The sequence below is a fragment of the Poecilia mexicana genome, unplaced genomic scaffold (assembly GCF_051168715.1).
Source record: "Poecilia mexicana isolate PSO_F unplaced genomic scaffold, ASM5116871v1 scaffold_10, whole genome shotgun sequence".
Lineage (NCBI taxonomy): Eukaryota > Metazoa > Chordata > Actinopteri > Cyprinodontiformes > Poeciliidae > Poecilia > Poecilia mexicana.
The window spans coordinates 29019575-29032471 of NW_028263379.1; the positions used below are offsets into that span (position 1 = coordinate 29019575).

General features: G+C 40.9%; 1 protein-coding gene across 1 annotated transcript in view; it reads left to right on the top strand.

Annotated features, from left to right (window-relative positions):
- Positions 1-9297, top strand: part of gpc4 (glypican 4) — a 46189-nt gene extending 36892 nt beyond the window's left edge. The window contains exons 3-9 of the mRNA XM_014986879.2: positions 2907-3304; positions 3637-3802; positions 5365-5495; positions 5578-5724; positions 5804-5928; positions 6320-6492; positions 6955-9297. Of these exons, the coding sequence (XP_014842365.2) occupies positions 2907-3304; positions 3637-3802; positions 5365-5495; positions 5578-5724; positions 5804-5928; positions 6320-6492; positions 6955-7166 (1352 nt within the window). The 3' untranslated portion in view covers positions 7167-9297. The remainder of the gene's footprint in view (positions 1-2906; positions 3305-3636; positions 3803-5364; positions 5496-5577; positions 5725-5803; positions 5929-6319; positions 6493-6954) is intronic.
- The last annotated feature ends 3600 nt before the right edge of the window (positions 9298-12897 follow it).

Here is a 12897-nt window from a genome sequence, read left to right on the forward strand (position 1 = left end):
TTTCCCCCGACCATTACTAACAAATACCTAACCCTAAAAGCAGAGCGCCGATCTACTTGGTCTAATTCTATGTTTTGTGCTCTGAGCGACGTTGGGTTTTATTTTTTTATGTTTAATTCCTAATTTCACTTCCCGAGCCGTTTGAAAGAAGGTTCATTATTCACAGTAATGAATAATAAATAATGAATAATAATAAAAACAACATGAAAGTTGGTTTTACATGTTTGACCAAGCTTATGAAGCCATTGGTGTATTTAAGAATGCTTTACTGAAATTCAGTACATTTGTCTGTATTTAAAAAGTCAAAGGCTTGTAGTCAATCCAGCAGTTTTTCAGCCAATACTAAACCTCAGATATCTGTCAGACGTGTCAGAAGTGATATCTGTCTTTCACTTTACTACCATTCTTTTCTTCCTACTTGTTCCTTCTCGGTAATTCCAGTTCATTCTTTCCTTCTTTCATTCCTTCCTTCCTTGCTATTCCTTTCTTCTTTTGTCACTCTTCCTTCTTTCCTTATTGTCCCTCTCTCCCTCCCTTCCTTCTTTCACTTCCTTCCTTCAGACTTTTCTGTGGGTCTCTTGCGTTCTCAAACAAGTTCCAACTCATGTACAAATGTCTACAATAAACTTATTGGGGAGTTTTAGTGTTTATGTGTTTATGTTCATTTCATCCATTTTGAATGAAATGGACTGTGTGGAAATGCCTGGGACCCAGGACATAAACCGCCGCGATGCATCATCTTCCAGCTCAGTGTTTTCCACTGACATTCAACTTGTGCCTACTGTGACATTCCAGTGATGGGGGTGCACCGTTTAGTTTTAATCTTTGTCAGTGGAGCGTGGAACTTGGTGCCCTCTCCCCTGGCTCTCCGTGTGTGTGTGTGTTGGAGGAGAGGGTCTGCGGTGGTGGTGCGGAGGTAAATGGAGGGGCTGCAGTGTTTCCGGTAACCTTGGCGACACAGTGGGGATTTGGAGTTAAAAAAAGCCCTCAACTTAACCCGCCCCAAGATGCCTTCACCCCCTCGTCTCTCATTTTTTTCTTCTTAATGTGTCAGTCTGAAGTGGAAGTGACAGCACTACTTGGAGTGTGTGTGTGTGTGTGTGTGTGTGTGTGTGTGTGTGTGTGTGTGTGTGTGTTGTCTCCCCCTGTGAGAGCATGGGAACTTTACATTTCAAAGCCACGCTGTAGGCACCCAGAGATACTGCAGTGGGACACGAGTTTTATCCACAAGGGTCAGCAAGCGGGTGGGAGGGGGAGGAGAGTGGATTTTAGAAAAAAAAAAAAAAAACAGTTTGTGTGTGTGGAGGGGTGAGGGGGCAGTGTTTGCTTGCATGCGTGTGAAACATAAGGTGAAACATTTTCAGGGACTCTGAGGAATTCTCATTTTGTTCAGATTAAGAAAGTTAAGGGGTGAGGAGGAGGGGTGACCATGGGAGAAGAGGCTTGGATTATGGGTGGCGGTGGTTTGGGGGGTGATGGACATTCCTCAGGATGAAGTAGGTCATTGTTCGCTGTCTCTAGTGAAGAGAGCTCTCTGAAGGAACTGATGAAGTGAAAGCAGCAGAGGGAGGGAGATGCAGGACTGGATGGAGGTGGACAGGGTGTGGGGTGAGGGGGGGGTGGAGGCGACAGGTCCATCTATGCAAAGGCGAACCGAGAGGAGGGGGTGGCATTATTCAGTAATCCTATTGAAAAGGCTTCTGAAGGACAGTCCAAGAGAGGTTGGCAGAAAGGGAAAGCGAATGGAATGTGACAACAGAGAAATGCCATTGATGGTGGTCAGTTTAACGCACGTTGATGTGGAGAGACAACTCTGCTGAATGGAGAGGCGGCGCGGCGGCCAACATGATGCAGCTCCATCATTTACCGTCCCGTCCCCCTCCTTCGGCCCAGATGCCTTTTAACTATCAGGTTTTGTTGCCGGAGCTGTTGGTGTTTGGACTGTTTTGCTGTCGGGCACAGTCTGCAACGGTGAAGTGAATAAAACGTCAGTCAGGCTTTAAATGATATGAACTCCGGCCAGGTTGTAAGGAGTAACAGATTCAGTGACGGAGTTCTGTTTACTTTACAATTCTGCTGTGCTTTGTGTTGATCTGTCACATAAAACCCCTATAAAATCCTTTGAAGTTTGTGTTGAGGGACATTTGAAAGGTACGAGTATCTTTTTCCATCATCTTTGAAGAGTGTTGTAAAGAATGCTTTCTAACGACAATGTTCAAGAAGGAATCTGTCATTTTAAACCATTGATTTCCTCATTGGGATCATAAGGGTGCATTCACACCTGCTCTTTTAAGTCCGCTTTAATCGAAGCCTAATCTCATTTGCCTAGAAAGTCTGGTTGGTTTGGAGAGGTGTGAACTCTGATGCGCACCAAAAACATGAAACATGGATTCTGGTCTACAAACCTCGGTTCGGGTGAAGTGAACGCCAAGCCGACCGAAGACCGCTCCAAAAGCAGGAAACAAACTAAAGTGCAGGACATTCTGGGTAAATACAATCAAAACAAATCTGAGAGTCCAGCTCTAATGGGAGAAATGTCTTGTGGTCTTTTGCCAAAGACAAAACAGCCGCTAAAAATCCAACGCTACTCTGTTTTTGTTTACAGTGCAGTGTGAGAGTGAGTCAAAGCAGCTGAAAATGTAACACATGTTGCAGTTTTGGTCCCCAGTTGAACTGAGTCGACCAGAGCGATGGTGGCAATGGTGGTAGAAGTTTGTCCCACAGTCGATGGGTTGCCGTTTTGATGTGTCCTTGGGCAAAACACTAAACCTGCCTCTGGACTTAAAAAGCACTATACACTATACCGGCCATGTACCATTTTTCTGGACTGTCTGGTGTGAAAACACGTCAAGCTGAAACGATGCTCAGATTGCTTCCGTCATGTCGCGTTCTTCTTCTCTCCACAGAGTTCTTTAAGGAGCTCCTGAAAAACTCCCAAACGTCGCTGCACAACATGTTCGTGCGGACCTACGGGATGATGTACATGGACAACGCCCAACTGTTCACGGACTTCTTCACCTCGCTGACCCGCTACTACATCTCCGGCAGCTCCGCCGTCAACCTGGAATCCATGCTGTCGGACTTCTGGGCCGACCTCCTGGAGAGGATGTTCCGGCTGGTCAACGTCCAGTACGAGTTCAGCGACGCCTACATGGAGTGCGTGAGCCAGAGCACAGAGCAGCTGCAGCCCTTCGGCGACGTCCCGCGCAAGATGCGGATCCAGATGACGCGAGCCTTCGTGGCTGCGCGCACCTTCGTGCGAGGCCTCGCCCTCATGCCAGACGTGGTGAATAAGGTGTCCACGGTAAGCGAATGCAGCTTTTTTTGTCTTCACTAAAAAAGGCAGTAGAAGTTGGCCGACCCCTCCCTTCAGAGCCTCTGACTTCATATCTTTTGTGTTTGCGCCAGCTGCGGTTGCAATAGACAGCCAGTCTCAACACAAACCTCTTGACTGTACTGGTTTGACATGTTTTTCCATGTGATTCATTGATGATTAGGTTATTCTGCTTGGTGGACCTAGCCCTATAAAATGAAATGTTTAAGCCGTTTCCCAGTCCAAGTATGCGTCTTGGATGAGTTTGTCTCGCTGCGGTTCGGTGAAAAACCGCCTTGCTAACAGCCTCCCACCTCCTCCAGGTCAGCGCATCTCCCAGCTGTGTTCGAGCAGCCACAAAGATGTTGTACTGTCCCTACTGCTCCGGCCAAGTGGCCCTGAAGCCCTGCCAGAATTACTGTCTGAACGTGATGCGGGGGTGTTTGGCTAACCAGGCTGACCTGGACACGGAGTGGAACAACTTCCTTGGTAAGAAGACTTCCAACACGACCATAATTCCAGTCTTGTAACCCTAATAGTTTCTGGTTTTATTCCCATTTTCCACCAAAGATTGACAGAAATTGAATCTTCTGTCACAATCTTTAACCTAAACAGGATCGTTTTGTTTGAAGGTCCTCTTTGTTAGACATCTTGCACAAACATGTGGCTTATTTACTGTAATGTAAAGGGAAAGGGAGGGGTGCACATGTGACTGGCTGCAGGATGAAAGCTGTTATTGTTTAGTGTAAACACACTCAGATCTGGTCCATTACATTCAGGGTGGTGCACATCTCCTCTATTCTCCACTCTGTTTATTATGCTCCACTTTCTGTTTGCTCCTCTTCTGCTGCAGCTTCTGTCCTCTAATTTCATCTAAGAGCTGCTGCCATCTAGTGGCGGATTTTAGTAACAGCATGCAAGATTATACAGTTGCTTTGCAAAATTATGTTCACCCGTTTTCCACATTTTTGGCCAATTACACCTGAAAAAATTAAATGGGTTTTATGTTGTAGACCAATACAAAGTAGGGCATGACTAAAGTGTGCAAGGAAATTATTTAAAGAATAAATCTGGAGTGTGATGTACATTTAATATTCAACTAAACAGAATATAGTGAATAATATTAGAGAACAAACAGCATCACATAGACCAAAGAAATGGCAGAAAGATCAGGAAGGAAGAGGAGCAGAAGTTTAATTTGAAGTGTTGCATAACAAATATGTGGAACAAAAAAATAAATAAATGCGTCTTAAATTTTGTCTTGAGAAGACTGTCTAATCTCAGTTTATGTAGTTTATATTTCTCGTGGGACTTTTCTGTGAGGCAAAAATTTGAGTCGCACACAGACATCTTTTAGTTCTGTGACTTAAGGCTACCGCTAATTAGCTGCTAATGTACACATGCTAGCTAGCTAGCGCTTTGGCATCCATCATTGGTAAGGCCAGTTGGCTGGATGATCTTTGTTTTTTGCCACTGATTCACTTCTGTTGTTACAATGTTCCAAAGTAACATGTATTTTGGACGGAAAAGCTTTGCAGTATTACATAAAATACACCTTTTTTTTACTTGTACATTTCTGTTGATTAAAAGTCTTACATTTCATTTCTATTGGTCTTAAAAAGTTTTTAATTTGAGTTGGTGAAACCTGCAGAAACCCTGATTAATTAGTTTACCTTTTTTTTCTGCCAAAGTAATTAATGTGGAGGTTGATTGATCAAAGCATATTCCTCTTTAGAATGGTCTAGTCAAAGTCTACACTTGATCCAATTGAAAATCCTTGGCGTGATTTGAAATCGGATGTTCTGACTCTCATCCGATCTGAAGCTGTTTTGAAAGGGCGTTCATTCTCTGTACAAATACACCCCATGTTTTTCAAATTAGCTGCTAATTAATAAATAATATTACATATTTTAAATATATAGGAACTTTGTCAGCCATTTTCCTTTCACGTTAATGTGTTTTTCATGAAAGAGCAGGATCTGTTGTTGAATTTGTGGATTTCTTGTGAAAGCTGAGCTGTGGACTGAGAGTCCTTGCGTTGTGGTTTCCAGATGCCATGCTGGGCCTGGCTGACAGGCTCGAAGGGCCCTTCAACTTCGAGTCCGTCATGGACCCCCTGGACGTCAAGATCTCAGAGGCCATCATGAACATGCAGGAGAACAGCGTGCAAGTCTCGCAGAGGGTCCGCTCCAGCGCCGCCGTTTTGTCCAGAACCTCCAACTCGGCAGGTTCTGTTTTACTGAGCCTCTCTCCTCCCTGAACAGGTCTTCCAGGGATGCGGGACGCCCAAACTCAACAAGGCCTTCCGCTCCAAACGGTCAGGGAAGGAAACGGGCTTCACTGGCCGCTTCCGGCCCTATAGTCCAGAAGCGAGACCGACGACCGCCGCCGGGACCAGTTTAGATCGGCTGGTGAGGAACCGACTGGACGACGAGCCGCAGCTCTGTATTTGTACTGTTGCTTAAAATGTGCTTCATTTGCGCCGCACAGACAACGGAAGTGAAGAAGAAGCTGAAACACGCAAAGAAGTTCTGGTCGACGTTGCCAGAGACAGTGTGTGCAGGGGAACTGACCGCACCTGGCGACGAGTGCTGGAACGGTACAGCCAAAAGCAGGTAAGGGAAAAAATAAATACTTTTACTGGGTTTGTGCGGTGCTAGAAATCCTTGAATTTCACTGAGGGAGTTTTCAAGGTTTCGGAAGTGTTTAATTTCTGAATAAATTAAAAGTGCTTCATACTCAAACTGTGCAGTTTGGTAATGAAGTGCAATTTGATTAAAAGCCTAAATTTGGAAAACGTTTTTATTGTTGAAGTCAGATATTTCTTTTCCTCACCTTCTCAAGTTAAATCAGACCAATCTATTATTTTTCTCCATAGTGTCGTGCAAGAAAAGTTTGAAAAGTGCTTGACTTCTACTATGGGAAAAGTGTACAAACTCTGTTCTTATTTACGTTTAATAGGAAACTGCTGTGTAACTCTGACAATCACACCTCTACCCTCCTTAGATACCAATCAGATGTGATTGGCAACGGGCTGGCCAATCAGGTTTCAAACCCTGACGTTGAGGTGGACATTACCAAACCAGACATCGTGATTCGCACCCAGATTGCGGTTTTAAAGGACATGACGAACCGACTGAAAGCGGCGCACAGTGGAAACGACGTGACTTTTGAACCAGGTGAGGGTGCCAAGCCACCTTCACTATCTGTGCCGAAACCGATCGTCTCCTCTGGAGCTTTGTCTGTTCTTCCTGTGCAGTCTGGGAGAGTGGGGAGTGTAATTACTTTCAGAGGAGAAAAATATGTGAATGATAAACTATTCTTATATTCAGATGTATTTTTCCATCCCTGTTTGTTCACAAACTATGTAGTCAAATTGAGACATTAGTCCTTTAATCCGGGAAATATTCTTCAGGCGATCGAAGGCTGATTTCATAATCGTCTTTATGTGGCTCTGAAGGCTCAGATTCATCCATCGTCCCTCTTCTTGTCAGTCTGTTTTCTGTTTTTTTCTTCCATATTTTAAACTCTAAACCACCTTAAACTCACAGGTCCACTTTAAAACTGAGCTGAAAACTTCAGAACATTTTGACCAATAGGAACCATCTTGACCCAACCTTTTTTTTTTTTTTCTTTAACAGAGGATTTTCCTAGCGGAGACGGCGAGAGCGGCAGCGGCTGTGACTCCCCGTCGTGTGGCGAGGACGACATCTACATCTCCACCGCGCAGAACCCGGAGAAGCCCAGGGTCAATACGGTGCAAAATGACTCATCGTCGGCGTCCTCACGGGGAAGCCTGGCGCTGGCGCTCTGGGGGCTGGCCCTGGCCCTGCTCGCCCCCCACTGGAGATAAAAGACCATCAGAACGGGAGAGGAAGAGAAGATCGACCAGGATTACAAGAATGAAGGGGAACCCTGTCAGAGAGACTTTAAAAAGACTTGCCTTCAGGACCTCAGACTGGGGCGGATGAGGGAGGGGGGAGGGAGACTCTTCTTGATATTACAATAACTTCACTATTAACTATTTGTATGTTTGTAAGGACATCAGTGTATGGCAGGGGGATTTTTAGTCTGAAAAATCCACCTGTTTTACCCCCCCCACATCGCAGTTTCATAAACTTCCTTTAGGTTCTGCTTGCAGCGTTACAGACATATAGCAAATAATGCCTTTTTATTTTCTCCCTAGCGATATCAATAACAGTTAATGATTGGTTGAACAAGAAGTGCCTGTATTGAGGCATCTTCATATTTCTGATGATGTTCCTGCTACCCATCACTCATGGATCATTCATACAACATGCAAACTGTGAATTATTCTGGATAATCAGCCTGTCAAATCATGATTTTTTTTACTCAAGCACTCATCACTCAGAAATACAAGAAGATGTTGCAACACAGGTGTTCAACTTCCTCCCAGCGCTCGTTTGTTATTGTACGTCAGCTTATCGGCTTCATAACACCCTAAACCTTCCCTCTTTTTTTTTTTTTTTTTTGTTTGATTTGTTTGTGTTGTTTTAGTTCCACACCTTGCACAGCTCATCTCATACCTCATGAATACTCTCAATGCAAGCCGCTGATACGGAGTCAGTCCGGGAGAGCCGTCCCGTTTCCCCTGGTGACAGCCCAGAAGAAGGTGACGAGTCACGCCGCCCCCCGCTGGTCGAGTTAGCTCAGTTCATCACAAGGCAGTCCGGCTCTGCAACGGTCCAAGTCGGGAGAAGTCGGAGCATTTCTGAGGATCAACCGGAGAGCATTTTGATCAAAAAAAAAAATCTGTAAAGTTTATTACAGGGTTTTTTTTTTTATTATTATTTTTATTTGGTATGAAAGAATATATTTGGTACTACGGTAGATTTTACGGAATTCGTCCCACGTCATTCACTCACCCGTTTAATCTACCTACTTTAAAAATCATTAGCGCATACAAAATGTTGATGTCTTCATACTTTTTTGGTACTTTTTTTTTTTGTCATTTCTTACTTCTATTTTTTTTAAAGCCAAGAATGTAGATGTTTTGTAATTTGCGGCCTATCCTTGACATTTCAACCGTAAAATCCAGCGTTTTGTACAGTAACTTATGTCTGTATTTTAACAGGATTGGAAAAGAATGATCTAGTATTAAATTAATCAAAACCAGATGAGCAAAAAATATAGGTTGAAAAATAATTTTTAAATCAAGTTACTACGTGGATTACATGGGTTTGAATAACAATTTAGCAAAAATTGTTTTTTTTTTTTTTTTCTGGTCTCAGAAAGCTATTTAGGAAAAACGTAAACATTAGACCATTTTCCAACTTAATCTTGCTTTTGAAGGATTTGATGAAATCTCTATGCAACGTATTGCAAAGTACCGGAGCCTTTATACGGGAAAAAAACAGCAAGGCTGCGCTTCAGCTTCATTTGCCATTACATTTCCCATGTTTTCATGTTCCGCAAACATTTCTGCGAGGGTTTTGTGCACGCGTCTGAAGAGCAAAGTTGTCAAAGAAACATTCGGAGGAAATGTTTCAGATGACGATGGTGAATGTCTTTTGTTTGCAGGCCAGGGCAGCAGTGGAGTTTTTTTTTTTTTTTTTTTTTTTGTTGTTTTTCAGCTGGCAGGAAACGGTCCGGCTGCTGGATGTTCATTTGATCCACAGAGAAATGTCAGTCCCATGACTGAAAGAATTAGAAAAGACAAAAGAAAAGTCGAACTTGGACAGGTGTTAGAAATCCTTCCGCTTGCCTCTGGCCCACAAGAAGAGAAAGGACTCGCTCTCTGAGGAAGAGGGTGACTGACTGAAAAGTATGAATGATGTGTAAATAGAGAGCAGCCGTTTCTAGATGTCTCTAAAAGAGGCCTTAACAGTACACCAGATTTTTACTTGTCAGAGTAAAAAGAAATGTTATGGAAGAAAACGAGATGAGATAGATGTTAAATTGTAAGAGAAAATGTATATTAAACATTTCTTAGTCTTGTGGAAATAAAGACTGCCAATATTTAAGTGAGTGTGAGTTGTCTTTTTTTTCTTTTTGAGTTTTCTCTGCTGCTCTGAATCGCATGACGTGTATATTGTGGCAGGGCTGGACTGGCGGCCATGATTATTTACGTTATGCGAAGGTACACGATATACCTAGGATATACGAGAAGGTGTTTGTTAAAAATTCAAAAGTAAAACTCAACAGCCTACAAGGAAGACGGTAGTCATGCCGTACCGGAGTAATGGTAAAAAGAAAAAAAGAAAAATTTAATTAATGGCGGCATAGCGGAGGCGCAAGGTAGAGCACGCGACACATCGACGGAGGCATCTTGGGAGAAATGGCCACAGTGTCACAATTACCATTTAGAAGTGAAAGTTTAAACTTTAATAGCAGCAGGGACTATCTGCAGACATTTCAACATTCTTTAAACATGACTGCAGTTATTTAAAAAGAAAATAACTTTGAGATGGAATGCTATGAATTTATATACAACAGACATAAAAAAAAATAAAAAAAAATGGATGTGATGTAGCCAAAAATGTTTATCAGAATTTTAATTTTAAGTTGGTAGAGTACTGGCTTTTGATAGCCTTCTGGGATGTCTTACAGATTTGCATAGAAAAGGAAGAAATACACAGCTCCAGGTTCAAGTATTGAAATATTCAGGTAGTGGATAGAAAGCTTAGTGATAAAAATTTATAATAAAAGCATTTTTATTTGTGTGGATTATAATATTATGTTAAACCTAAACAAAGCAAAATATAGACTTCTTAAATTTAATCTGCAGTCTGCAGTCTTTCCTGCAATTACCATGCCCAGTAAGATGACATCTCATGGTGCTGCTCAGTGGCGCAAAAAGGGGGTATGCAGCGCATGCAACGCATAGGGGCGCAGCACCAGAGGGGGCGGCGCGCCGATTATGTTTTCCCATACACTTCAGCGCGCCTTAAGCGCCTTCACCTCGCGCACGTGACGAGGTAAATGTAGCGAGTTTTACCTTTCACGTAACTTCGTCTCGGGGGGTGGGACGAGGGGGGGGAGCGAGCGTATGTTTTCCACGCTCCTTCAACCTTCCTTCGGGGGAGAGGGGGATCGGGGGCCGCCGATTTATGTTTTCGCATCCACCTGAATAATGTGTAGTTGCGCCACTGCTGCTTATGTATTAGAAATTAAAAACTACTTGTACTGGTCTGGATGACTTGTGGATTATTAGTTAGCAATATCATTGACCACCTTCCAGTATTTATTGTACGAACGCATTCAATAAATCAGAATATCACTGAAAACCCAATTTATTTCAGCAACTTTACTACAAAACAAAATAGAAACACATTATATAGATTACACGCAGATGGATGTTTGAAAGCCCTTTTTCTGTTAATTATGATTTGAAACAGCATAAACAGCTTTTTGACACTCCCCATGCGTATTTTTGCTTCAGGGCTTTTTTTTGTGTATTATTTCTGACTGGCTCGGGAGGACCATAGACATAATATAAGGATAGACGCCTCATGGACCGCTCGCTGACGAGATTTAGGGCGGCCATCTTGGAGCGGTACTCCACTCCACTCAGCGTTACGTGTTTAGCAGGAAAAATGACGTATCAGCGGACTTAATCGATCATAACACACTTTTTTGTTACTGTAAACCATATTCAAACATCTATCAAAGCAACATTTATAAACAATTGTATTTTTTACGTATGTTTTTAATACATAGTTCAGCATATTTAAATATGCTTAGTGGCTATAACAATAGAATAGGAATGGAATATTCTGATATCGATGTATGAAGAGCATATTACAAAGCACACAGCCGTTCAAAATTTATGTAATAAATTATTTAGTAATATCAATACATATTTATATAACTATACAAACACTAATAAATAAATAATGATTAATACTGAATAATATATGTTGGATACATGTTTATATATATATATATATATATATATATATATATATATATATATATATATATATATATATATATATAACCCTAACCCCTAATCCAGTGCAGGTTTGAAGTGTCTAGGAGTTGTCGTTTTTTAATTAGAGCAGATCTATGGTGATCCAGATGCAAAAAATTGTGAAAATTGACATTTTTTGAGTTTTCACAAATCAGAAAAATGTTTCACAAATCCCAAACATGGTTATAGAGATTCTTCTTGAAGAGAGTAATCTAGCCCAAGTTTGAAGTGTGTAGATGTAGTTTTTTAAGTAGAGAAGTTCTAGTATGAAAGAGTTAAACAAAAATGGTAATAATCGAACTTTATTGAGTTTTCACAAATCAGATAAAGGTTTCACAAATCCCAAACATGGTTATAAATATTCTGCTATTAGAGCAGAATAATCTGGTACAGGTTTGAAGTGTCTAGGAGTTGTATTTTTTAAATCAGAGCAGTTCTAGTTTGAAAGAGATGCCAAAAAATTGTGAAAATCGAATTTTATTGAGTTTTCACAAATCAGATAAAGGTTTCACAAATCCCAAACACGGTTTTAAATATTCTGCTATTAGAGCAGAATAATCTAGTCCAGGTTTGAAGTGTCTGGGTATAGTAGATTTTAAACTACAGTCGATTATTGATGCGGAAGGTAGTGAAAAATTAAGTGGAATCGCCTTTTAGCTATTGGAAGCTGGAAATGGAAACCAACTTCAGCGAGCGACGTAAACGTCATACGCTGTGACGTCAGCGCCAAAGCTCTATTGAGATCCTAGCAGTGTCTGAACTGGTAACTTATTTACATATTGTAAATAAATCATATGTGGGGATTTATTGACCACAGCTCTATTTTTATAATACTATCATGAAAGATAAGAGTACCGTCTTTGTGCTGACAAGAAAACAACCTGCTGAATACTATTAATCAATCATTAATCATTTTTGTCTAGATTAATGTCAAGTTGTCAAAACAAAGACATTTTCAATAATGTCAACTTTGTATTAAAAGTGTCATGATTTACCGAATGACGCTTTATGACAACATTCATAAATATTCATGAAGACTTATTCATGTTCGTGACAGGTGTTTATGACGGTGTCATGTCAGTCTTATTCACCCGCCTTCAAATAAAGTGTTATTGGCTGGGTTTATGTAGCATTTGATTTTTAACAAAATATTTATACCTGTATTTCATAAAAATAATCGTTGACTTTCGGCATTTATTTTGAATTATGTTGGTCCTGTTTACAACTATGATTTTCATGTTCAAAAGCATTTTTTATGTTCCATCTTATAGTATAATAACTGAACAAAATTGTTTATTTGACTTCAAAGATTAGAGTCAAGACTGCTTTACAATTGATTTAGATGTTGAAAATTTGTTTAGTAAAATGCAATAAATTAGTTGTGATGTACAGAAGATAAACATTAGCAAACTCAAGAATATGTTGAGCTCTTAATATATAATAGTAAATGTTAGTTATAAAAACTAGATGACATGTCAATTTATGGTCTTAAATTGCAAAATAAAGTCTGCAAATTGATTGTAGAATGGTTTCATTTTTACATCACTTTGCATGAGGTCAAACTAAGTGTTTTGTGTTCTACAACTACATTTCCTGTGGACTTAGAATTAAATTTTGTTGAAAAATTATTTTAAGAATATATTAAATATAT